Raw genomic sequence first — 27,905 nt, 5'->3', positions numbered from 1 at the left:
CACGCTCCCAGTTTTATCTCCGTGAGATAAATGTAGCTACTAGCCTAGTTTCTAGCCATTTTCAAAGATGGTCAGTAAAAGAAAAGTCGACTGCAATTCAAAAGGTGAATGGACTGAAAAATATGCATTCATCCTGAGTCCCAGCACCAAACCAATGTGACTATATGCCAAGAAACGGTAGCTCTTGTGAAGGGTGGCAATTTGAAAATAATGTATGACTGAGTGATGGAGACCATGTTTGAAGGCAAACAAAAGCAAAGCCCCCTCAGATCGCACAGCAACCAGAATAACTGAAATACTGGCTGGTGATTTGATTAAACAGCTTTGTGATAGAAAATAAAATGCACAGTGCATTTCCATAGCTGTGGATGAGTCCACTGACACCACTGAGAAGCCTATGTTCTGAAGAACCATTCATGTTCTGAAGAACCGTTCATGTTCTGAAGAACTGTTCATGTTCTGAAATGTTATTGCTAAGGATTGAGAAGATTGGATCAGTTGTACTTTTTTTTGAATGCTTGAAACCCTTTTTGTGGAATATTTGATGCGGCCCAGCCTCACCCAGACTCTACCTCCAGCGGCCCCCAGGTAAATTGAGTTTGAGACCCCTGTCTTAGAGCATGGCGATAGAACGCCAGCCCTGATTCCAAACTCTAACCAACTTTCGAAAGAGACGCCTAAGCTTAACCAGTGATAAACTAGGCGTTAGGTCGTTTGCAGGCTGTTCGACGCGGAAATGGGCAAAGACACGGCTCGTCACACGATTGGGCGCACATGTCCAGAAACGTCAGTGGCCAATCAGATCGCAAACATGGGTTAGGATAAGAATAGAGGCAGAGGGGACACGTGATGCAAGGCTTGGTCCTCACTGCAGCCGACCAGTGGGAGGCATAGTCTAGCAACGTTCGAGACAGGGGAGGGGAGAATTGAAGGAAGAATTGGCGAGGCGAAATTGGGATGGGAGAAAAATAGAAAAAAAAAATAATATTTTTTTAAATTAATTAAAATATATATATATATTAATCGGTTACTAATGTGAAAGATCGGATCGGGAAAGATCGGTATCGGTAGATACTCAAAATCACATGATCGGGATCGGATCGGGAGCATAAAAATGTGATCGGGACATCCCTAATTCTAATTAATGAGATAATAACAGGTTATACATGCAAAATATAAAGAAAATCTTCAACCGGGGACTGACTTCACATATAGACTAGGCATTTACAGCTGTTCCAATGTAAATGTGCCTTCCTCCGTGCCCTTCCGCCCGCTCTGAAGTTGGACTCGGTGTGGATGGCCACGCAAGCTGTTCTCGCACGAAACACATGCGTGCCCCTGGTGAGGTCCCGGCGTTAGTGTTTTTTTTTTTTTTTTTAATCCTCTCTTTCTCAGATTTTTTCTCTGTTTTCTCCCCGTCCCAATTTAGTCGTTGTGCCAATTCGCCCCCCTCCCCTACCTGGTTGTTGTGCGCATGTTCTCCTACTGGTCGGTGCAAGGGAACCCTGAAGTCATCCGCGTGCTTCCTCCGACAGCCAGTGACTCTTTTTTCACCTGGCAGCGAGGACTCTCATTGGTGAAGTGTAACGCGTGGGAGGTCACGCTGCCTTCATCAAGTCCTGCCTCCGCTGAGCAAGCACCCAGACCTGACCTGTAGGCATCGCTGTCCACAACGCCAGATTCCCACCCATGGCTTGCCCTCTCCCTAACCCAGCCAAACGGGTTAGTATAGCGATCAGCCCAAGCCCCAAGCAATGCTGACTCCGGGAGTCGAGACCGCAGCCTCTTGCATTGGTGACGAGCGCAATCTCCGCTACGCCACCTGACCGCCCCCCCCGGCGTTAGTGTTTGACTACTTAACTCTTTCTCTGCCAAACCCGAGAAAAATCAGGTTATCTCGCCATGCGTTGAACGCCAAAACCCAGAGAAACCCGAGATTTGGGGGGGGGGGGGGGGGGGGGGTCTGCTGCTGATGGAGACTCAGTGTTCAGGGTAACAGAGCATGAGGTGAGGCGGACCTTTAAAAAAGTGAATATCAGGAAGGCAGCAGGACCGGACGGCATCCCCGGCCGCGTCCTAAAAGTCTGTGCCGACCAACTGGCCCCGGTATTCACTGACATATTTAACCTGTCCTTAGAACAGGCTGTCATCCCCACCTGCCTGAAGAAGTCCACTATTATCCCTGTACCCAAAAAATCCAAGCCTGCTTGCCTCAACGACTACCGCCCTGTAGCTCTCACCTCCATAGCCATGAAGTGCATTGAGAAGCTAGTAAAGCGTACATCTGCTCCTCCCTCCCCATCAACATGGACCCCCTGCAATTTGCATACCGCCCCAACAGGTCCATGGAGGACGCCATAGCCCATGTGCTGCACACAGCAGCATCACACCTGGACAAGAGGAAGGGGAACTATGTGAGAATGCTATTCATCGACTACAGCTCGGCATTCAATACCATAGTCCCCTCCAAACTCATAGCCAAGCTCAGGGACCTGGGCTTGAACTATGACCTCTGCCAGTGGGTCTTGGACTTCCTGACGGGCAGACCCCAGGTGGTGAGAGCAGGCAACTGCACCTCCTCATCCATCACCCTCAACATAGGGGCCCCCCAGGGCTGTGTTCTGAGTCCCCTCCTCTACTCCCTGTACACACACGACTGTGTGGCTCAGCGGAGTAGCAACACAATCATCAAATTTGCCGACGACACAGTGGTGGTGGGCCTGATCTCTGCCAACGACGAGAGGGCCTACCTGGAAGAGGTCAAGGTCCTGGCGGGATGGTGCCAGGAAAACAGCCTCTCCCTGAACGTCAGCAAAACAAAGGAGATGATTGTGGACTTCAGGAGGTCGGGGGTAAAGGACTACAGCCCCCTCAGCATCGACGGGGCACCGCACCGGTTGAGAGAGTCAACAGCTTTAAGTACCTCGGAGCCTACATATCCGAGGACTTGACATGAACCACACACATTGACAGTGTTGTGAAGAAGGCACGACAACGCCTCTACTTCCTCAGGCGCCTAATGAAGTTCCAAGTCAGTCAGAAGATCCTTAAGAACTTCTACTCATGGGGCGGCTACGTGGCGTAGTGGGCAAGGCGCTCGCCACGAATGCAGAGACGCTGGGCTCGCCTGTTCGAGCCCAGCGCTCCACATTGCTTTCAGTTTAGCTGGTCGTTCATACTAATACACATTGGCCGTATTAGGGGGTGGGAAACTGATGGGTGGGGATCGGGCGTTGTGGACAGCGACTCCTACAGGTCGGTTGGTGCGCCTGCGCAGTAGAATCAGGAAGTGTCGGGGGCAGCGTGAGCCTCCCACGCGTTACTCCTCGCCACTGAGAGATCGAGCTGCGCAGGTGAAAAGATGCGACTGCTGTTACCTCAAGTACCGGAGGGGACTTGTGCTATGTATGACTTAGTCCACATTGCAGCCGGCTTGTGGGAGGCAAGAAACAGCGTTCGTGACAGGGGAGGGTTGAATTGGATGATACGAAATTGGGATGGGAGAAAATATAGAAAATGGGAGAAAAAGTGGATCAAAAAAAAAATAAAACTTCTACTCATGTACAATAGAGAGCATCCTGACTGGCAACATCACCTCCTGGTTTGGGAATAGCACTGCACAAGACCGAAGCGGACTACAAAGAGTGACACGTTCAGCCGAACGCACAATCGGAGGGGGGCTCCCCACCCTCCAGAACATTTACAACAAGCGGTGCAGGGGGAAGGCTAAGAGAATTATTAAGGACTCGAGCCACCCGAACAACTGCCTCTTTGAACTGCTGCGGTCAGGCAAGCGATACCGGAGTCTCAAGGCGAGCACAGAAAGACTCAGAAGAAGCTTCTATCCCCAGGCCATCAGGCTGCTTAACGAACAATGAACACTACACAACAACAACAACAACCATCAAACGCACATAGCACACACATCCACACGCACACACTCACTTTAAACAAACACACTGTAGCACCCACTCCCCACACTTTATAGCACACACTCACTTTAAACAAACACACTGTAGCACCCACTCCCCACACTTTATATTTATTGATGAAGGATTGCACTACAACTCGTACACCTTACTGTAAATTGTACCTAAATTGTACCTCATCCCATTTCTGCATTTCTGCTTTGCACTATATAATATTGTACATTAGTACACTGCATAGTATTGTATATTATATGGTAACTCAGTTACGTCTATTCTGCATCGAACATTGTACATATGTCTATACTGAACACTGTGACCTCATTTTCTACTTCTAATTTACATGCTATACTATGTTATTTGATACCATCTTGTCTAGCACAGTCTCTGGAGCGTAACAGTAAGAAGCATTTTGTATGAAAGTATTCTGTACTTCTGTATGACAACTATTAAAGAAACTTGAAACTTGAGATTTCTCTGGTTTTGGTCCTTTGATCTTTTCCTTTGACCCCCGTTCTATTCTGTCAGCCGGAGCCATCTAGGTGTCTCTGATTCATATGCCTACGTTGGAAATGCAATGCCGATCGAATCTCACCAGGTGGCAGTATCGCCTACCTTTTGAACTGGGAACTGAGGATATCACTTGTCTTGTGATCCACTCCGGCTGTTTCCGCCTAGGAGTGGATCACAACAAAGAAATCTGTGGAAGATTTGGTGCCTCAGAGCTATTATTTCCCATATGGTATCCATGCCCAATATACACAAGTAATTGCGATCGCCATGGGATCGACTGGGACCGCCATTTAGTAAAGATGGCGAAAGCTTATGGCAGTCAATGAGTTAATACTTTTTTTTTTATCCACTTTTTCTCCTCCTGTTTTTATAATTTTTTTTATTTACTTTTTCTCCTCCTTTTTCTGTGATTTTTTTCTCCCCATCTCAATTTACCTCTCGTGCCAATTCTCCCTGTCCTGTCCTGATCGTTGCTCGCATATGCCCCCCACTGGCCGGTTGTAGGGAGGATAGAAGCCTTGCATCACATGTCCCCTCCGATACATGTGGAGGCAGCCTGTCACATCTTTTCACCTGCCAGCGCGGACTCTCATTTGGCGAGGAGTAACGTGTAGGAGGCTCACACTGCCCCCGCCATTTTCCTGACTTTGCTGTGCAGGCGCCCCAACCGACCTGTAGGAGTCGCTGTTTACAACGACCAGAATACCACCCCACCGGCTTCCCTCCCGCTGACTCTGCCAATTGAGCCAGTATGACGGCCGGCCAAGCCGGAGGCAACGCTGACAGCCGGATTCGATACCAGTGTCTCTCGCGTTGGTGACGAGCGCTTAGTCCGCTGCGCCACCCAGCCGCAAATGTCTCCCAAAGATATCGACCACAACCATTGCTTCCCCTCGGAAGGACAACTTTTGTTTGTTCGAGGGAAGCAACAGTTGTGATTGGAGGATCAAGAAAAGAGGGCGGGATCTGATCACAGTGAGCACACCCCTCTCAGTGGGTATACGGTTTGTTACTCCCGCCTTTCAAACGGAGGTCTTTTCTTCAGCTAATGAACACGATGGATGGTGACCTCTCACCTGTCTGCTGTCTACAGGCGGAGCTCCGTTAGCAGTGGGCACAGGGGGCGCGGAGGAGTCATTCTTCTGGTTCGACAGCAGGTCAAAAAGGATGAGGGAACCTGCGACAGTAAAGCATGGAACCAGACCAAAGCTCTAGATTTACTGGGCAAATAGTAGTGTAATGAAGCCAGCCATGTTGGCAGCTCACCACCAAATAGGGGTGTGACGGTACACAGAAGACATGGTTCAGTGCGTACCTCGGTTCTGGGGTTACGGTTCGGTACAACAGGGGGAAAAATCAACAAATAAAGAATATGTGTGTTTCCAGTTGTTAACAAGAAAAGATTAACATTGTCAGCCTATTGTAAGGACCCTGTTGTGTTACAAACACATCATTCATTCGTGGTTTTGTTTCAGGGACACCTGTAGTAAAGGGGAGGAGGAGAAACAGCCCAGTGTTGTTAAGCTGCTCCGTCTGCTCGTCATCATGCATCAACAAGCTTCAACATCTTATTCATCATCTGAATTTGGCAATACAAGCTTAGTTCCACCTAGTGTCGTAAAGTCCCCCCTGAGACATATTGAACTCTAGTTCCACCTTGTCTGTATAGTCCCCCCTGAGACGTATTCAACCCTAGTTACACCTAGTGTCTATAGTCCCCCCTGAGACGTATTCAACCCTAGTTCCACCTAGTGTCTATAGTCCCTCCTGAGACGTATTCAACCCTAGTTCCACCTAGTGTCTATAGTCCCCCCTGGGACGTATTCAACCCTAGTTCCACCTAGTGTCTACAGTCCCCCCTGAGACGTATTCAACCCTAGTTCCACCTAGTGTCTACAGTCCCCCCTGAGACGTATTCAACCCTAGTTCCACCTAGTGTCTATAGTCCCCCCTGAGACATATTCAACCCTAGTTCCACCTAGTGTCTATAGTCCCCCCTGAGACGTATTCAACCCTAGTTCCACCTAGTGTCTATAGTCCCCCCTGAGACATATTCAACCCTAGTTCCACCTAGTGTCTATAGTCCCCCCTGAGACATATTAAACCCTAGTTCCACCTAGTGTCTATAGTCCCTCCTGAGACGTATTCAACCCTAGTTCCACCTAGTGTCTACAGTCACCCCTGAGATGTATTCAACCCTAGTTCCACCTAGTGTCTACAGTCACCCCTGAGACGTATTCAACCCTAGTTCCACCTAGTGTCTACAGTCACCCCTGAGACGTATTCAACTCTAGTTCCACCTAGTGTCTACAGTCCCCCCTGAGACGTATTCAACCCTAGTTCCACCTAGTGTCTACAGTCCCCCCTGAGACGTATTCAACCCTAGTTCCACCTAGTGTCTACAGTCCCCCCTGAGACGTATTCAACCCTAGTTCCACCTAGTGTCTACAGTCCCCCCCCACCTGAGATGTATTCAACTCTAGTTCCACTTAGTGTCTATAGTCCCTCCTGGGACGTATTCAACTCTAGTTCCACTTAGTGTCTATAGTCCCACCTGAGATGTATTCAACTCTAGTTCCACCTAGTGTCGTATACTGTAGTCCCCCCTGAGACGTGTTCCACCTAGTGTCGTATAGCCCCCTCTATATCTGTCGTATGGCTGCATGTACTGTACCGTGAAGTCGCAGGGTGAATACACATACCGTTACACCCCCACCACCAACACATGTCCCAAACCCATTAAATAACACATTAATAACAACGTGTCTATGTACCTTGCCCACCCGGGGCGCGTGATTACCAAACCAAGCCGCATTTCTCGGAGACGCTCTCTGATTGGCCGACGCCTGTTTCTACACTGGTTAAGCTTAGGCACTCTTCGAAGTTGGTTAAGGTTAGAGTTTGTCTTAGAGCGTGACGGCAAGTTCTTTCGACGGTTAAGCTTAGGCACTCTTTCGAAGTTGGTTAAGGTTAGAGTTTGTCTTAGAGCATGGCGATAGAACGCCAGGTAGTTTGCAGGCTGTTTGACGTGGAAATGGGCAAAGACACAGCTCGTCACGGATTGGGCAAATGCGTCAGTGGCCAATCAGAGAGCGTCAGTCAGTGCCAATCAGAGAGCGTCTCCGAGAAATGCGGCTTGGTTTGGTAATCACGCCCCGGGGCCTGTCCCAGCTCACCTGCCCCGGAATTCACCAGGAAAACACCAAAAACTTGTTACCTAAGCTGTGCCCGGCCACCGACACACCTCCTCCATAGTCCGGGTTCCTCTGCATGAACAGGGCGTGTATTCGGTTAATCTCCATGGCAACGGTGTCCATGATTGTCTGGCAGTACGTGGGGCTGTTGTAGAACAACACGTCTAACAGGGTCTCGTTGGTGAAGTGGCGCAGGCGTCCGGTGCTGGGCAGGGTGATCTTCTTTATTCTCCTGTAGCAACACGTCAGAGGAGAACAAACACTTACTAGCGCCAGCTTTTGGTATTGATGTCCATCAAAAAGCAATGAAGTGACCGGCCTCAAGCTCCGCCCTCTTTTCTTGACCCTCCAATCACAAATGTTCAATAGTGAGGGAAGCAACAGTTGTGATTGGAGGATCAATAAAAGAGGGCAGGGCTTGAGATAGGTCAATTGGGAATGGTGGCAGATGATTCACTCTATTAGAGAAATGATAATAAGAGTGTATTGTTTCAGAATTGGTACTGGCATTGGAAATAAAAGTTGAATAAATGACCTTTGGCCTAAAGTGAGAATAAGTCACAGAGTTGAATAATGCTTCATTTATTGTCAGACCTCAAAGTGGTTGTGTAGGTTGCGGCCAAGCCTACCGGCGACGCCTACATGCAGCTGGCCAAGAATGTAACTGCGTGTCAAATCAACGCAAGCTGACGTGGACAGCGCAGAGCAGACGTGTTCCTCTGACGTACTTCCGTATTTACCATTTATCATCTCGGGAGCTTGGTCAGAGCATTCCATTATCGACTGTGATGAACTACATTACAAACATGGACCAAATCGAAGAAAGACTGGCTGAGGAAGTCCGAAGATATAGCCATTTGTACAACACAACGCAGCACAGCCCCCTAGTGGTTCAGCGGTGTACAGCAACCCGGGCGTCGAACTCATAGATGCATACCGGTACTTATAATGGACTTTCATATGAAAATAAAAAAATGTTTAATCTAAATATTCTTCCAAGCAAGAATCATAGCCAGGTTAACGTTTGTAATAAACCAAACCGTTTGTAAATCTGTCAAGATTTCAGCGAGTTAAGAGTATTTTTGTTTGTGCAGATCATTACCTTAAAGCAGTAGTCCACTCAAGCAAGATGGCCACTGGTGAACTACACGGGAGACTCTGCCTTGAGCCATCTAGTGTTTATATATATATATATATATCTATGGTTGAACTGACCAGGGTTCCCAGTCTTTTTGAGAAATAATTTTCCAGGACTTTTCCAAGAGTTTTTCTTCGCAATCCAGGACACAAACAGTCATATAATTTACCGGTAGGCCCTAGTATCCACACATTTAAATGCATCGCTCACTCAGCTCAGAGAGAATACTGTGCTGTACATTGCCGTAAAACTCATTAGGTACTTCTTAGCTATGCAAAATGTACAGTTAGTAGTCATTACAGTTAGGATTTTACAGCACTTTAACAATAAGGAGAATAATCATGAGCTTGTCAAATGCCATGGTGGACAAAAACAAAAGGGAGTGGGGGTCAAACTTGCGCTGCTATAATTCTACCAACAGTCGAGTTTCAAACAAAATACCAGCTAGGTTTAGATAGGCCATCGGAGTGAGGTAATTTAGTAAGATAGGCCATCTGAGTGAGGTAATTGAGTGAGATAGGCCATCTGAGTGAGGTAATTGAGTGAGATAGGCCATCTGAGTGAGGTATTTCTAAAATACAATTAAACATTTCCAGGACAACATCGATTTTTTTCGAGGATATTTGGTCATTTTGGTAAATTGTCCAGGTTTTCCATGACGTGGAAGTATGTCAGTCTAGCAAGATATCAGCTACAGCCGACGCTGAAGTATATCTCTGCCTTAAATGACCTTTTGCCTGCAGTGAGAAGAACGCGTCACCGAGTTTGAATAAACAACCTTTGGCCTACAGTGAGAATGTGCCAGAGCCGTCTCTCACCTGTCCACACCTGTGGCGTCCCCGTGCAGAGCCGTGTGCCACTGGACGGGCAGGAACTCCACCCTGCTGATGGTCTGGTCGTCCTGGGACGTCTTGAAGTGGCTCTGCAGCAGCTTCAGGGACACGCTGCGGAAGTCGTCCACTGGAGAGAGAGGGATGTGCATCTAGGTTAGAGGAACCGTTAAGAGACTCACCACACTCCACTAAGGCTGAGACCACTTATCCACTTATCGATAATTATCGATAACTGCGTGAAATCGTTTTTTTTGTACTTTCTTTTAAATAAAAATTAAACGTTTTAAATACTTTTTTCTTAAAAAAGAAAAAAGATGCACAGCAGGGGAAGGATCTAGGAGAGGTAGTGTGACCTTCCACACGTTACACTCTCCCAGTGAGAGTCCGCGCTGCCAGGTGAAAAGAAGTGGTGGGCTGGGTACACATGTGTCGGAGGAAGCATGTGATAGTCTCCGCCCTCCCAGACCGACGGTAGGGGGTAGAGTGCACAACGACCAGGAAGGGGATTGGGAATTGGCATAACGACTAACATTGGGAGGGGAGGAGAACGGAAAAAGAAGGGGGAAAAGATAATAAAAATTAAATAAAAAAGAACAATTATTTAATGTTAGTTCATGTGTGTGTGTGTGTGTCGTGGGCCAACTATCGTTAAATATATAATATATTATAAAAAAAAGTATAATTTTTTTTTAACAGAATAGTTTTTTCCCGATTTATCGATTCTTCCAAATGGCATATCGTCTCAGCCTACACTCCACCATGCTTAGAGACAGTACTCACCACACTCCACCATGCTGCGGAACCTGAGGTCACAGACGGGCCCGATGCCGTGCACCATGAACACTAGATGATCCACCTTGGGCATCTCTCCTAGAATGAGTAAACAACACACATCAGAAACGCTTCCAGTTTCCAGTGTGGGCCCTATGACTAGACTTAGTTAGGCCATTATTGTTGATCTCCCACCCTACTAGGGGTGTAACGATGCGACCTCACAACGATTAATTTAGATTGCGATTATTCAGGTAACGATTCAATATATCATGAAATCTCTTCATTTGACCACGATTCGATTCGATACATTTTCTATACATTTTCTATCAGTTACTTCCCCAAAAAAATTTGAATACACAAATGTGGCTGGGGGAACTGATTCACTCAGCATGAATGAACTATAGGTCAATAAAAACAATACACACAAAAAAAATAACATTAAAGATTTTTTTATTTTTTTGGTTAATTTCGATTATAATCGATTCTAACATTTTCAAATCGATGCAGTTGAATCGTCACATTATAATCGATGCAGTTCGATTAATCGATGCATCGTTACACCCCTACACCACTTCATTGGGCTGACCTTCGTTATTTTTGGAATTCGAAGCTTCGGGCCGAGATTCGATTTTAATTCGAAGCTTCGAAATAAAAGAAAAGACAAAAATGTAATACTTTTTTTTTTATGTTGTGGGACTTGTACAGCACTTTGTTCAACTTTGTCAGTGCTGTAAAGTTTAAACCTTTTTAAATCTTAGACAAACGAAACACTTTGCTTTCATGAAATATTGTAAGCCGTCATTTGAGGCTTTATAAAAGCAGCACAATGAACACAAATCTGTCAGTGCCGAGTCCGACCTCATCTTAAATAACAAACAGCATTGCTTGTTGTAATTAACAAAGAGAGGCAGAGTTGATTTTGCAAAAAAATTAAAATATATATATATTTTTTTATATAATCAAATTTTATTTTCATATTCGAATCCCATGCCCATCGAACGAAGCTTCAAAGTATTTAAGACAGCCCTACTTCATTGGTGATCTCCTCCCACCCTACATCACTTCATTGGTGATCTCCTCCCACCCTACATCACTTCATTGGTGATCTCCTCCCACCCTACATCACTTCATTGGTGATCTCCTCCCACCCTACATCACTTCATTGGTGATCTCCTCCCACCCTACATCACTTCATTGGTGATCTCCTTCCACCCTCCATCACTTCATTACTGGACTGGAACTCTGGACTGTATCACACTCACTCTGGTGATTGGTTTACACTTAAGGTTCCTAGAGTTTGCACTGAATTAGGAAACTCTGCTTTTATCTTCTGTGCCCAAGAAACATGGAATGTTTTGCAATGCACTCAATTCATTAGTATCTATTGATCAGTTTAAATCTTGAATAGCAAACCACTTCACCACAGTCTGCCGTTGTTTTTAATTATTTTAAATGTTTAATTGATTGACTTTCTGTTTCTATGTTTTTCTTTTGTATTTATTATGTGTTGTATTTCTCTATCGTCTCTACTGTATCATTGTAAATGAGAGCTTGCTCTCAATGATCCTTCAAAATCAAATAAAGATTGAATGAATTAATGAATAAATAGTTATAGAGGAATTTGACTACCGTCGGTGACTTGGTCGTGGTCATCGTCGACACCCCTCTTGACCACCCTGGGCCGGGTCTGCCCGTCCTGCGTGGTGCCCCACTCATCTGGCATGGCCGACGGCTGGAACTGGACTATCACCTACGCAGACACAAAGATGGTGAATGGACTGCATTTATATAGCAGCTTCTATCCAAAGCACTTTACAACTCATGCCTCACATTCACCCATTCACTCACATTCACACACCGACGGCGGAGGCGACCATGCAAGGTGCCAACCTGCTCATCGGGAGCAGTTAGGGGTTAAGTGTCTTGCTCAAGGACACTTCAATACGCTGCCCGGGAGGAGCCGGAATAGAACCGGGAACCTTCAGATTACCAGACGACTGCTCTACCTCCTGAGCCACTGTCGCCCCGAAAGAGAGAGAGAGAGAGATAGAGGGCCTCATTTTACACTAGAAAGGTACAGTGGGATCTGTACAAACAACAAACTCCTGTATTCATTCACCAGCAGTCGCTGCTACACTGCTGGAACAGATGTAAAGAAGACAAGGCAGATTCACCAACAAACATCAAGACCTGTTCATACACTGTGACATAAGAAGCTTGATACTATGAACAGGTCTGGGAGCTAACCTGGTCCACTACCTCTCGACTCTAATGTGTACCTTTGGGTTGTGCATGACCCTGGTCCACTACCTCTCGACTCTAATGTGTACCTTTGGGTTGTGCATGACCCTGGTCCACTACCTCTTGACTCTAATGTGTACCTTTGGGTTGTGCATGACCCTGGTCCACTACCTCTCGACTCTAATGTGTACCTTTGGGTTGTGCATGACCCTGGTCCACTACCTCTTGACTCTAATGTGTACCTTTGGGTTGTGCATGACCCTGGTCCACTACCTCTCGACTCTAATGTGTACCTTTGGGTTGTGCATGACCCTGGTCCACTACCTCTTGACTCTAATGTGTACCTTTGGGTTGTGCATGACCCTGGTCCACTACCTCTCGACTCTAATGTGTACCTTTGGGTTGTGCATGACCCTGGTCCACTACCTCTCGACTCTAATGTGTACCTTTGGGTTGTGCATGACCCTGGTTCACTACCTCTCGACTCTAATGTGTACCTTTGGGTTGTGCATGACCCTGGTCCACTACCTCTTCACCCTAATGCGTACCTTTGGGTTGTGCATAACAATGGTCCACTACCTCTTCACCCTAATGCGTACCTTTGGGTTGTGCATAACGATGGTCCACTACCTCTTCACCCTAATGTGTACCTTTGGGTTGTGCATAACAATGGTCCACTACCTCTTCACCCTAATGTGTACCTTTGGGTTGTGCATAACAATGGTCCACTACCTCTTCACCCTAATGCGTACCTTTGGGTTGTGCATAACGATGGTCCACTACCTCTTCACCCTAATGTGTACCTTTGGGTTGTGCATAACAATAGTCCACTACCTATTCACCCTAATGCGTACCTTTGGGTTGTGCATAACGATGGTTTCTCCAGATGGGAACTCTAGCCTACGGTGCCACTGGTTCGTGGACACGGCCTTCTTGTATTCTCCCTGTAGAGAGGAGAGGAGAGAGACGGGCACATCATCACTCACACATCTAACCACACAAATTGTGGTCAGAACGGTCATTATAACTCACACATATAATCAGACGAGCTGAGGTAATTACAGGACCAAACCACACCTGTCTGCACTATTCAGCTGTGGTCTATTCTGGGGGGAATTAAGATTAAAAAACACAGTAGCTACGGTTGAAGTAACCCTGAGCAAAGGGTTGTGCGGGGTTGTTACAAAGGTTTGTGAGAATCTGTCTTTTTATAAATCCGTGCTACCAATTGCTAGACAAGCCTGAAGCTTTCTCGGACTAGATAACCACAATGGAAATAATGTGACGATGATACACTGGTCAACCTTTGGCCAGCTTTGTTCGGCAATGTTGGACAAGCGTTAGCGGATGCCTCAACATGTTTTTTTAACTCTGAACTACCTACTGCTTGCACTGTCTACAAGTGCCCTACATGAGTGTAATCATAATAAACGACCTACCTGTACCTATAGTCTACCCATATAACTCTGTATGATAGCATGTACAAATGAATAGTGCTGTAAATACAGTATATACATTTATATATTATATTTACCACATATATATCCATATCTGTCTGAAGTGAATATACCTGCATAATTCTTCTATATACCTACTTATACACCTGCATATAACTCTGTATGATAACATGTACAATAATGATGTATATACCATATATGTATATATATACTGTATTATTGTATTATAATATTTATTTATTCTTACTGTATATATATCTATCCACAGCTGTCTGTACATACCTGCATAAAATCATTTTTACATCTGTAGAATCTATATCTGTAGATTTATACCTGTATCGCTGTACATATTAATACTACAACCCTGTACATACATCTGATTAGCACTATTACTCAGTACTAGTACTCATTTACATATTTTATACCCAGTTTATGGATGCCAAACTTCTTTTCGTGGGAGGCCATGTGGTAGAGTATGTAGCAACGGCATTGTCAACACCTAGAGCTCACATTTTAACCGCTTCCTCCTACACCCACCCACCCACATATATATACATACATACATATGACCTTTTTATTTGACCACTATGAGTAGCATAGATGTTTGTTGCAGGGATTGGATTTCTTCATTGAGCGTTTATCCTTATCATTATGGCACAAGTATCTTATGTTTTATTATAGATATACCCAGTTTAATCTCCTGTACATTGTATATTACTATTGCACTTTACTGTTACATTTGCACTCTGGTTGGATGCCACACTTATTTTCGTTGTACTGTACTTGTGCTGTATAATGACAATAAATCTGAATCTAATATAATCTCATTTTACTGATTGCATGGCAACCTCTTGTTGCCCAAATCTTTTGCCCTCTGTCTCACTACATTTCCCGTTGGCATGCACATTGCCCTAGCACATTGCCCTAGTACATTGCCCTAGCACATTGCCCTAGCACATTGCCCTAGTACATTTGTTTTTAACTAAGTGCATTACATTGTAAGTGCAATCTTGTGTCTCAGATGATCAAATAAACTAAACTAAAAGGCACTCATCCCCAACTGCTCCAGTAGAGCTGCTCAGTGGCCAAGACTAGGAGACAGTGTTTGTACTGAGCAGCTCCCAGGCACCAGTGTGTGTAACTCTGTAAGTGTGAAGCAGGGGTTACATCGGTTCAACTTTAGGTTGAAGAAGAGAAAGTTGGGCACCCAAGTGGCGACCCATGTAACGTGCTGCGTTCGATTCCCGGACCCGGCGTCCTTTGCCGAATGTCTCCCCCCCGCTCTGTCTCCCGTTCTTCCTCTCCCTCTCTCTCTCTACCGGACTGCTCGGTAGAACAAACAAATACAAATCTACCAAAAACATAATTAAAAAATAAAAAATAAAAAAGAGAAAGTTGAAAAGTGAACAAGCCGCCATTTTCTTTTTGAAAACGGGAGCAGAGAACCAGGGACCGCCTGGCGCCCACTAGCAGTTTTTATCCAATCAGGTGTATTCCACATGGGGAAATGGCAAGTAGGGAGGGGATACATGCACGCAACACAACATGCACATTACACGCACTCACTGCCCAAAGGTTTGACGCCCAGAAACCCCCAGAGCACAACATCATAAGAAAACACAGGCAGAGGGACGGGTCTCTGCAGATAAAAACACCACCACACACTTCTAGTGGGTCATGAGTGATGATTGAGAGGGATTATGTTTGTATATGAGTCAATACATTGTTTTTCAGTAAAATTCTACTCATTGTGCCTTTAAAAATGCATGTCACATTGCATTTACAATAATAATAATCACAACATGATATTGTGTCTGTAATCGTGAAACCCTCAAAATGAGAGGACTGCGAGTGGGACGCACCTCCAGCTTGTCACTGAACTCCTCAGAGTAGGGGACGAAGCGACTCTCGGCGTCCCCTTTGTAGAACCAGGAGCAGCGGCGCACCTCGGTAGGCTCCTCCTCCCAGTACACCGCCGTGCGCTCGCGGTCGTACAGCTGCACGTCGTACCGCCCTCCGTCCGTGCACACCATCACATTCTCAGGGTCCGGTTGGACTGGAGGAAGACATTTTAAAAATTTTTAGAAGATTACTTGATAAGTCAATTTACACAGGGGGAATGACCTATCTCAAGACCCACCCTCTTTTCTTGATCCTCCAATCACAACTGCTGCTTCACAACTGGAATGTATATAGGGAATTATTTAATTCGCTGGGCGAGCCTCTCAACGTTCTACATCCTGGCACTACAGAGACAAAGAGTTATCTCTTTCAGTGCTGGCATCACATTTCAATTATTATAAGAAAAAAATAAAACAAGGCACTCTTTCTGACTAAAGTTATGAATGAAGTTAAAAGGCCTTTAGTCCACTGGCTTGTTCTACAAAATAGGGTAAAAACTTTTAAAAGACACCAAAGCATTTTGGACTCACCCTTCAGGGAGTAGGACAAGCACCCGAAGAGTTCCACACTATCATACACAACCATTACATTACTACAACACTACAACTGCCCTACACTGTAATCATAGTAATCATAATCATAACTACCTACTATAGTCTACCCATATCTCTGTATCATAGCATGTACAATAGTGCTGTATATATACATTTATGTATTTATATTTATTGCATATATATATATATCTATACCAGTCTGAATATACCTGCATATAATCTTTCTATATACACTTATATACCTGCATATAATCTATATAACTCTGTATGATAGCATGTACAATAATGCTGTATATAACATATATACTTATTCTTACCGTGTATACATCTATCCACATATGTACACACCTACATATAATAATATAATCCATTTTACATATCTGTAGATACTATATCTATATCTGTACACATCCCTTACCTACTCTTACTAGTTACGCTGCTGGCCAGTGTGACTTACTAACATAGTGTCTTTATACCTGTATCACTGTACATATTAATATTACAACTCTGTACATACATCTGATTAGCACTATACTCAGTACTACTACTAATTAATATATTTTATACCGAGTTTAAATCACCTGTACATTGTATATTACTATTGCACTTTACCGTTACATTTGCACTCTGGTTGGATGCCAAACTTCTTTTCATTGTACTATACTTGACAAAAAATGTGAGAGCGCCACAAGCACGGGACCTCATTCTAACCTGAGCTTTTAAGGTCATCTCTCTGTGAAAATTAATCCTATTTTTGGTTTGCATGCAGTGTCCGGGCAACCACCCCTGCTGTGAAATTCGGCTTTACCAGAGTTGTACGTTTCCTCCAGCTGAATGGAGTCAATGATACTGAATGGCAGCCAGACGCTCTTGGACTCCACTTGTTTGCAGAAGAACCAGTGTGGCTGGACAGGCTCATAGACATTGTAGTTGTACGGCATCATGGGATTGGCAGGGACTAATGGTCCAGCGGTGGTGGCAGCAGTAGGGGGAGGCCCCTGCATCTGTGTGGGTGGAGGCTGAGGGATGATAATTATACATTGTTATTAAATGGTGACTGTACACATTTCCCGGCTAAATGCAAATTTCACCAACTCTGTGGTAAATACAGGAGTTGTAATGAAAGAGGGCGGCTGGGTGGCGCAGCGGACATTGCGCTCGTCACCAACACAAGAGACACCGGGTTCGTATCCGGCTGTCGGCGTTGCCTCCGGCTTGGGCCGGCCGTCATACTAACTCAATTGGCAGAGTTAGCGGGTGGAAGTCGGTGGGTGGTAATCTGGACATTGTGGACAGCGACTCCTACAGGTCGGTTGGGGACGCCTGCACAGCAGAGACAGGAAATGGCAGGGGTAGTGTGAGCCTCCCGCACGTTACACCTCGCCAATGAGAGTCCGCGCTGGCAGGTGAAAAGATGTGACAGGCTGCCTCCACGTGTATCGGAGGGGACACGTGATGCAAGGCTTCTATCCTCCCTACAACCGGCCAGTGGGGGGCATATGCGAGCAACGTTCAAGACAGGGGAGGGGAGAATTGGCACAGCTAAAATTGCGATGGGAGAAAAATAGAAAAAAATAGGAGAAAAGGTGGATAAAAAAAATAGTTGTAATGAAAGAATAATGAACCAATTAACGTGCACATTTCCTGGTGGTATGGTAAATGTGAAAAATTATGGGTGGTTAATGTAGGTGAATAATTCTTGCCGTAGCGGCACAAGGATATGGCACAGTCATTGAGTTCTACCGATCGCACAACTGAGGCATGGTTATTGCGTGTCGTGTTTTGTCAAATAATCAATGAATAATTTAATCAGATTAGGATATCAATGACCAGGTGTTTGCTGTAGTACAGCCGTATAAACTAATTATTGGCCTAACAGAGTTACATTATGGTCCATTCTTTGAAATCACAAGTATCTTGTTACAAAGCGAAGCAACATCATCGCCAATCTGGGCACACTTTGGATTTAAGCCAAATCAGACAATAAAAATCGGTAATTGCAATTATTAGTCAGACAATAATCGGGTCACAAAATGTCAGGATGGCAGCAGCCCTTCCAGTCCTGCAGACCTTCCAGTCCTGCAGACCTTCCAGTCCTGCAGACCTTCCAGTCCTGCAGACCTTCCAGTCCTGCAGACCTTCCAGTCATGCAGACCTTCCAGTCCTGCAGACCTTCCAGTCATGCAGACCTTTTCACCATCTGATGAACTTTGTGAACGTCGACAACCCAAAAGGGAACTGAAGTCTACCTTTGCATATGGGGGGCCGGCCGCTTGGAATGTTTGTGCCGGAGAACCGAAGGGGAACGGGTTCTGCTGCGGTGGCGGCGGCGTGTGAGACAGCGGCTGGACGTCCGGAGACGGCATGTAGGGGCGGGCTCTGCTGCTGAGCGGCGTGTGGCGGTACGGGTTGTAAACCTCGTGGGGGGGCTGCGGAGGGGGCGGGGTCACCGAGCCGGGGGACGGTGGAGTGTACCGTCCCACGGGGCTCTGGTAAACGGCACCGCCGCCGAAGGGCGTGGCCGGGTTGGGCTGTGGGCCGGGCGGCGGTGCCGGAGCCATGGCGACGTTGCTGGGGACAGAGGCGGGACCGGACGACGTCGCCGGGGCCGCTGAAAGTGCCGGTGGCGGGCATGGCTGACGGCCTATGGATGCGAACGGGTCACTGCTAGTCACAGGACTGGAGAAGTAGTTGAAGGTGGAGGGGACAGGAGCGGCGCCGGACGTCTGGCCAAGAAAGCTGTCCTCCTCGCCGACGTCTGTTGAGTCATCTATTACAGCGGAAAGAAAATGGATGCGTTTTACAATTTGACATTTTCACTGACACATTTTTATCCAAAGCGACTCACAACAACCAGTCAGCAGTCCAGGGGTACATCTCTGGAAGCCTAGCGTCAGTGGCATAACTTGAGTGTTAAACTCTGAGTGCATACAGTAGTAGTATAGACATATTAGCATGATATGTTTGATTGATTGAAAACTTTATTAACAGATTGCAGAATGGGTACAGTACGCCTGATTACTTTTACCAACGGATTTCCAGTTCCACGTTCGCGTTCTGCGATCTGACGTTTCTGGTCGCGCCAATCGTGTGACGCCTGTTTCTATCACCGGTTAAGCTTAGGCACTCTTTCGAAGTTGGTTAAGGTTAGAGTTTGTCTTAGAGCAGGGCAACTTCGAAAGAGTCGCCTAAGCTTAACCAGTGATAAACTAGGCGTTAGGTAGTTTGCCGGCTGTTCGAGGCGGAAATGGGCGCGTCACGCGATTGGGCGCACATGTCACATGACCAGAAACGTCAGTGGCCAATCAGATCGCACCAGAAACATCAGTGGCCAATCAGATCGCAGAACACGAACGCGGAACTGGAAATCCGTTGGTAAAAAACTACAATTGTTAAGGGGATGCAGACCAGAGAAAGACTTTCGTCTTGTTTACATCAGGGTCCCCCATTTTCAATTCATCATAACATATATGACACACACGACATACAGATAGACAGTACTGTTACATCTATACATTTATGACATACCAGATACAGTACTGTTTGTGATACAAAAATGTCTAGAAAAGAGAGTATATACATTTGATGTAGTAGTAGTAGTATAAGTATAGTAGCATACTAGTAAGGTACAAAATAGTAAAAGACAGTAAGAAGGTTAGCCCATTGGCAAACTCACAGTCTACGTCAGTCTACATCCCATTCGCTACTAGCATAACATCTTATTACAGCACTAACTACAGTAGCCTAGAGATAGATCAGGATTGTGTAGGGACACATGATAAAAAAATAAACCTTTATTGTCACTGAATGACAACAAGTCAGATATAACGTTACATTCCAAACAGTATCAAATGGGCTCAAAGGACTGACAAGACAGCCAGTGGCATTCACACAGTAGCTTTCTAAGGTAACTGTATTGATTGAATTGATTGAAAACTTTATTAACAGATTGCAGAATGGGTACAGTACAGTACAGCTCAATACATACAATTGTTAAGGGGATGCAGACCAGAGAAAGACTTTCGTCTTGTTTACATCAGGGTCCCCCATTTTCAATTCATCATAACATATATGACATACACGACATACAGATAGACAGTACTGCTACATCTTGTAAACGTTATGTAAATTGGCGAATAATCTCAGCAGATACCCAGCTCCTAGAGTCAGCTGGTCAGTGACAGGGGGCTTGTGGTACCAAGTGGCTAACTAACTAGCTAGCTCGCTGGTCAAGTTGCTAGTAGCTGGTGGTGTGTCAGTTCTTCTCTAACAGTATCGGTCTGTCTGGTTATCTTACCTCCTGATAACACCGCTGGCCCAGAGGCCTGACTCACTGGTATGAAAGGAAGGTTGAAGTTAAACTCCGGAGCCGCGCTGAACAGTAGATTTGCACTGGGGTTTGGGACATTATTATTATTTTTTCTATCAGCCATTTTCACCCAAATTACACGTAGCCAGAGCGAGCAGACATTGGCCTAGTTCACAACCCGGATCTCTGGGTATGTTTTCCTCTGATTTCGCTGATATGTACACATATAGGTAGATACCCTAAACTATTAGTCGCCTATGCTGATGGTTTGTAGATCTTCCTAAATCCACGCAGGTGTTTTACAGTTAACTGTTCCGGTTAAGGGGAACTCGATCGGTTACACACAATACCGCCTCCTAGTGGTGTGGCTGAGTACTTGTTGCACCACTAAGCGACATTTGAATGATTGATTGATTGATTGATTGATTGAAAAGTTTATTAACAGATTGCAGAATGGGTACAGTACAGTACAGCTCAATACATACAATTGTTAAGGGGATGCAGACCAGAGAAAGACTTTCGTCTTGTTTACATCAGGGTCCCCCATTTTCAATTCATCATAACATATATGACATACATGACATACAGATAGACAGTACTGCTACATCTATACATTTATGACATATCAGATTTGCAAATACAGTACTGTTTGTGATACAAAAGTGTCCAGAAAAGGAGTGTATATACATTTGGCATAGAAACTGTACATTGGAGGAGGTTGGTTGGGTGGGGTGGGGTTGGGTGGGTTGGGTGAAGGCTGTACATTGGAGGTGGGGGGGGGGGGGGGGGGGTTGGGAAGGGGACACACACACATTTTACACTGTACATTGGAATATTGACAAAGCCTTACTTGGTCATTTACTGTACAACTAGGTTAGGACATTTGTAGGGGCCAGTTTCGAATTGCAGTCTCACGTAGGTGTTTTTTGAGAGTGTTTTTGAAGGTGGGTAGTGATTCACATTCCTTTACAGCTTTAGGCAGGGCGTTCCACATTGATGTGGCATAATTGCGAAACGTGTTTAGTCCCTTGTTTGAGCCGAATCTGGGTTTTACATGATTTGTGGAGCTCCCTCTGGTGTTGTGATCGTGGTATTCACTGACCTTTGGGAAGTATTTTGACATGTACATGGGTACCTTGGTCGCGTAGTGTATCTTGTAGACCAGGCCCATTGCAAGTTGCTGTACTCTGTCGTCTACTCTAAGCCATCCTAGGTTGTCAAAGTGGGCAGGGGTGAGGTGGGTTCTAGGAGTCAGGTCAAGTAGTAGTCTGACTAGCTTGTTTTGAGATGTTTGTAATTTGTTTTTTAGTGCCTTTGAGGTGCTTTGGTACCATGAGGTGCAAGCATAGTCGTAGTACCCTTGAATGAGTGCTCCTGCTAGAGTCTTCAGGGTATTCTTGTTTACCAGAGAGGAGATCCGGTACAAGAAACGCGTTCGTTGGTTGACTTTTTTTATTACATTGGATGCCATTTTGTCACAGGAAAGATTAGCCTCTAGGATGGAACCCAGGTAGGTAATTTCATCTTTCCTTGTGATAATATTGTCACCCACTGTAACCGAGAAGCCGTCGGTCTTGCTGAGTTTGTTATTTGAACCGAAGAGAATGGACTCTGTTTTGCCCATGTGTAATGATAGTTTGTTGTCGGCGAGCCATATGCAGATTTTGCCTAGTTCCGAGCTGAGGGCCTTTTCAACCTGTAACTTGTTCTTGTCAGAGACCAGCAGGGCTGAGTCGTCCGCACAACAAACATGAAGGAATGTGGATCACTACCCACTTTCAAAACCTCTCTCAAGGGACACCTACGGGAGACTGCAATTCAACACTGGCCCCTGTAAATATCCTAACCCAACCCCCTCCAATGTACAGTCATTTACCTAGTATGGTTTTGTCAATAGTTCAATGTACAATTGTGTTTGTTTGTACAGTGTCTCCTCCCCCCCCCCCCCTCAATGTACAGTGTTACTTGTTTATACAGTGTGCCCCCCCCCCCCCCCCCCCCCAACCACCTCCAATGTAAATTACCCAGTATGGTTGTCAATATCCCAATGTACCCAACCCCCCCCACCCAACCTCCTCCAATGTACAGTTTCTACGTCAAATGTATATACTCCCTTTTCTTGACTCCTTCTGTATCACAAACAGTACTGTATTTGCAAATCTGGTATGTCATAAATGTATAGATGTAGCAGTACTGACTATCTGTATGTCATGTATGTCATATATGTCTATATGAATTGAAAATGGGGGACCCTGATGGAAACAAGACAAACGTCTTTCTCAGGTCTGCATCCCCTTAACAATTGTATGTATTGAGCCGTACTGTATTGTACCCATTCTGCAATCTGTTAAATAAAGTTTTCATTCATTCATTCATTCATTCATTCATTCATTCATTCATTCATTCATTCAAGGATGTTTGTTGTGTATGAAAACATTGTGCAAAAAAACAGCAGACGCAATTTTAGCTGGAGAAAGATAAGCAAACGAACATCTAGTCATTCTTGTCAACGGTATGGCCTCTAATACGGGTATCAATCACTGCCATCGAGCCCCTTCTTCCGCGTTACATGGACCTCGTGAGGGGGGATGTTGATGATTGGAGCCTTGACTTGCTTAGCCATAGCTACAACCACTTACGTCAAATGCTCTAATCAACATTCATACATTTTAATAATAATAATGCATAATAAAATACAATATTATAAATAATAAAACAAAACATGAACCTTGACCCCCCCCCCCCTCCGAAGTGTTCTTCTTCTTTGGCGTTAATGGCGGGTCGCAACCACAGAAAGGCGCATACCGCCACCTACTGTACACCCCAGGAACTGGAGCGGATAAGGCAAGAAGAACCCGGCACAAAGAAAATAAAACAATAAATAAAAACCAAGAAACCGAGAACAAACTAAACAAAGTAGAAAATACCCCACCCTAACATCACCACCCTATACAAACCTAATAAAAAAAATAAAAATAAAAACCTAAACACAAAAAAAAAATGGAAGTGTTGCGGTGGTCTATCCGGTGTCTTCGACTAGTGACGCAGTTTCCCGCCCTGAGACTAGCAGCGCTGGTGTGGGTGGTGCTCCTCCTGTCTGCAACACAGTGGGGAGAGAGAGAGAGAGAGAGAGAGAGAGAGAGCTGTCTTCCTAACTGTATTACCGGATAGTTTTTGTTTTCACCCTTTCTTTGCTAAAAAAAAACAAAAAAACGATGCCTTCTACCCATGATTGGATAAACAACCCCTTGGGCGTTGTCGAAGGGATGTTTGGTAAGAGAGACAAACCGGGAACTACTTCACAATGCGTTAGCGGCGCTAGCTCTCAGCTAAGTTACCACGCTCCTCCATCACATACAACTCGTAAAACTCACGTTCCCTTTAACCACAAAAGCTCTGTATATATACAACTTTTAACGTTTACGTTCCGACCAGTGCTTCTCGCACCTTGATACTTTTTTTAGAGGCCATAGCTAGCCGGTATAGGAACCGCATTCCGTCACCATGTGATTTCATGACTCGAGTCAACAAGTGCACACAAAAGAGTCGCACATGCCAACAGAAATATTGGTGACATTAACCTAGATTCCCCTAAAGCCCAGCGTTGACCACGACTGTCACCTGTTACTTTACCCTGTTAAACGCAACTAATCTTGTTATTTCAGCTGCTTCCCAGAACAGTCCAAACTCTGGATGGGAAGCCAAAGCGGTACAGTACTTCAAAGAGCACCTGCAAGACAAGGAAGCTCATACATGGGTAAATGTAGCATCAATTCACCTGTGACTCATGTATCATTAGCGACCAATTGCTTGCTATTGCAACCAGGCGTTCCTAAGAACCAGTATGCAATTGCAAGTTCAAGTCATTGAGAACACTAACACCACCTACCCAACCTCCTCCAATGTACAGTTTCTTCCCCCTCAAATGTATATACTCTCTTTTTAGACTCATTTTGTACACAAACAGTACTGTAGATCTGGTATGTCATAAATGTCTAGATGCAACAGTACTGTCTACCTGTGTCATGTATGTCATTAGCCCCTTTCGTGACTTTCGGTTTGCAAGCCTGGGGCTTTTGTGACCGCAGTCACTTATTTACCTGCCGCTACCACCCATGAAAATAACAACCAAGCGTGATCGCGGGGCTGGGGGTGTGTCAAAAATATATCGGATATGAATTTCAAAGATACCCAGCGTACAATATGGGTTTAGCACAGCTTCACGATGGGTTCTGGAAGCTCGGAGTTGCTCATAAACATTTTAAATCATTTTTATAAAACGAGTCTGTGTACTCACAGAGCGAACCTTGGCAAAAAGGCTGGTGCGTCCGGCAATCACTGCGCTCCCTATCGGTCCCTGTTGGTCATTACAACAATACACAGGAGACGCGCTCAGCAGATTCTACCCTGTAATGGCCTATAGGTAATGACCGATAGGGAGCGCAGTGATTGCCGGACGCACCAGCCATCTTGCCAAGGTTCGCTCTGTGAGTACACTCGTTTTATAAAAATGATTTAAAATGTTTATGAGCAACTCCGAGCTTCCAGAACCCATCGTGAACCTGTGTTAAACCCATATTGTACGCTGGGTATCTTTGAAATTCATATCTGATATATTTTTGACACACCCCCAGCCCCGCGATCACGCTTGGTTGTTATTTTCATGGGTGGTAGCGGCAGGCAAATAAGTGACTGCGGTCACAATAGCCCCAGGCTTGCAAACCGGAAGTCACGAAAGGGGCTAGTATGTCATATGTTATGAATTGAAAATGGGGGACCCTGATGTAAACAAGATGAAAGTCTTTCTCTGTCTGCATCCCCTTAACAATTGTGTGTATTGAGCTGTACTGTATTGTACCCATTCTGCAATCTGTTAATACAAAATCAGTCAATCGATCATGGAATGCCTTTTCAGAATGATGTGGCTCACTGGGTAATCCTGTTACTTGTAATGCCTGTCATTTACAATACCCCACAAGTGAGTGAGCTCTCATTCAATATCTTCACGCCTACCCCAGGTTCCCTCTCTGAACGACGTCCCCCTCCACTACCTGAAGCCCGACAGTTTGGTGAAGTTCCGCTGTTTAATCCAGGACATGTTTGACCCAGAGTTCTACATGGGGGTGTATGAAACTGTTGACCCATCAACCAAGGCCAAAGTGAGTTATTCACCAAGTATAGCAGTTATGCGGGATTCTGGAATTCGTTTTGATAACACTGAAGTCGAGACGGTGACATACATATTACTATTGTCCAGCAAGCGTTTTGTATAGTTTCTTTGCACTTTGCGAAGCACCTCCTTGTACCATGTCCGTTGGTGTACAGTGTGTGAAACAATACGTTTCTGTACTGTGTCCATTATTGTGGCGCTGACGCACAGGAGTGGGTTTCCACCTTTTTTCGTCTCAAAGGTAGGGCTGGGTATCGAAATTCAATACTCGTATGGTATCAATCTAATTGCTTCAATACTATAGAGTAAGTAGTTAGTCTCATCGGTGTCAATGAGCCAATAAGCATGTTTGTTCCTAGATATAAAGTTTCTTCTGTTCAAACAAATCATTCAAAATGTGACAAACCTCCGATTGGCTCACACAGCACATGACTCTGCAAAGTAAGGTACTGGGGAAAAGTATCGTTTTGGTATTGAATCCCAGGTATCGGTATTGAAAATACCCAGCCCTCATCAAAGGACCATCTAGGGCTGGGCGATATGGCCTAAAAATAAAATCCCAGATTATTATTTTTTTTAAATCCGATTTACGATTTTAATCGTTTTTTTTTCTCTTGAGCTAAAAAAAACAGTTTTTATTTGACACAAAAAAAGTATCAAACCAAGATGAATGTCCCTATTGGTTTTTGATGTGCAAACCTAACTTTCACCAATCTTCAAAAAATCGATTTTAGTTTTTCAAAATCGTCCCAAATCATTAATTCGAATTATCGATAATATTGATTAATCGCCCAGCCCTAGGACCATCACATTGATACACATTGACCAGCGGACAGACACCCATTTTTATAAGGCTTTGTCTCAGGGTAGGGAGGTCAAACGCCGTCACTGATTTATTTTTTATTGGTGGTAGAGCCGATATTTATTTAAATTTCATATTCCACCTCTGTGAGATTGTCTACAACATCAACAAACAAACAAAAATCGAAACATCAGTTTTTAGTGGTGAAATAATAATTTTATTACAGCAACTTCCTGTAATCACTTGACCCGCTATAATCCATTATAATCGATCATGGAAAATGGCCTCTAGAGCCTCGGAGAGGATTGTAAATAGCAGTGTGAACGCTCACACCGCATTTAATCCCTAATAGGTGACGGCGCACCCATCGCCTTTTGGTTAAAAACGCAACAGTCTCGAACAAATAGAATAATCAGATTTCGGCGGTTAGGTGGCCGAGCGGAGATTGCGTTCGTCACCAGCCCCGGAGCTGTGAGCTGGATTCGCCTGTTCGAATCCAGCTCACAGCTCCGGGGTTGTCACCAGCTTGGCTGGCCGTCTGCACTAATACAATTGGCTGTATTAGAGGGTGGGAGAAGCTGGCGGGGTGGGTCCGGGTCGTTGTAAACAGCGACTCCTACAGTTCGGTCGGGGCGCCTGCTAAGCGCGGATAGGACTCGAGGGGGATAGTGTGGTCCTCCCACACGCTACGCCCTCTCGATGAGAATCCGCGCTGCCAGGTGAAAAGAAGCTGGACGTGTGTCGGAGGAAGCACGTGGTAGCCTCCACTCTCCCAGATGATCTGACTGTGGGGGGTAAGTGCGCAGCGACCAGGAAGGGACTGGGAATTGGCATACGACTAACATTGGGATGGGAGAAAATCGGAGGAAAATGGAGGGGGAAAAAGACCAATAAAAAAAAAAAATAATAATCAGATTTCACACGGTTGTAGTGGAGACATAGGGCAACATTTGGATGCAAAAACCTTGTTTAAGGGGAGTAGCCATTTGAATGAAAAACGCCGGTGCCATTTTTACAGGCATTTCTCCAACAAATCATCAACCAACAAACGCCATTGTGTGGCACTGGCACAGGGGTTGGCTACAATTTGAG

The 27,905-nt window shown here is 45.2% G+C and overlaps 2 protein-coding genes across 3 annotated transcripts in view; one reads left to right on the top strand and one right to left on the bottom strand.

Annotated features, from left to right (window-relative positions):
* The window catches only part of sec23ip (SEC23 interacting protein), a 41,344-nt gene extending 20,354 nt beyond the window's left edge, over positions 1 to 20,990 (bottom strand). Inside the window, exons 1-10 of the mRNA XM_084321791.1 lie at positions 20,830 to 20,990; positions 18,782 to 19,302; positions 17,341 to 17,551; positions 15,939 to 16,132; positions 13,474 to 13,563; positions 12,008 to 12,128; positions 10,385 to 10,474; positions 9,590 to 9,731; positions 7,657 to 7,865; positions 5,516 to 5,616 (exon numbers count right to left, since the gene is read on the bottom strand). Of these exons, the coding sequence (XP_084177917.1) occupies positions 5,516 to 5,616; positions 7,657 to 7,865; positions 9,590 to 9,731; positions 10,385 to 10,474; positions 12,008 to 12,128; positions 13,474 to 13,563; positions 15,939 to 16,132; positions 17,341 to 17,551; positions 18,782 to 19,302; positions 20,830 to 20,965 (1,815 nt within the window). The 5' untranslated portion in view covers positions 20,966 to 20,990. The remainder of the gene's footprint in view (positions 1 to 5,515; positions 5,617 to 7,656; positions 7,866 to 9,589; positions 9,732 to 10,384; positions 10,475 to 12,007; positions 12,129 to 13,473; positions 13,564 to 15,938; positions 16,133 to 17,340; positions 17,552 to 18,781; positions 19,303 to 20,829) is intronic.
* A 2,923-nt stretch (positions 20,991 to 23,913) lies between these two features.
* mcmbp (minichromosome maintenance complex binding protein) overlaps positions 23,914 to 27,905 on the top strand; it is a 68,066-nt gene continuing 64,074 nt past the window's right edge. For both annotated transcript variants that reach the window (XM_084321744.1, XM_084321743.1), the window contains exons 1-3: positions 23,914 to 24,114; positions 24,507 to 24,598; positions 25,860 to 26,000. In XM_084321744.1, the coding sequence (XP_084177870.1) occupies positions 24,057 to 24,114; positions 24,507 to 24,598; positions 25,860 to 26,000 (291 nt within the window). In that variant the 5' untranslated portion in view covers positions 23,914 to 24,056. The remainder of the gene's footprint in view (positions 24,115 to 24,506; positions 24,599 to 25,859; positions 26,001 to 27,905) is intronic.

This window comes from Notolepis coatsorum (genome assembly GCF_963971535.1).
Source record: "Notolepis coatsorum genome assembly, chromosome: 9".
In the NCBI taxonomy this organism is placed as follows: domain Eukaryota; kingdom Metazoa; phylum Chordata; class Actinopteri; order Aulopiformes; family Paralepididae; genus Notolepis; species Notolepis coatsorum.
The sequence above is the reverse complement of the archived record's forward strand: the minus strand, read 5'-3'. Positions and strand labels throughout refer to the sequence as shown.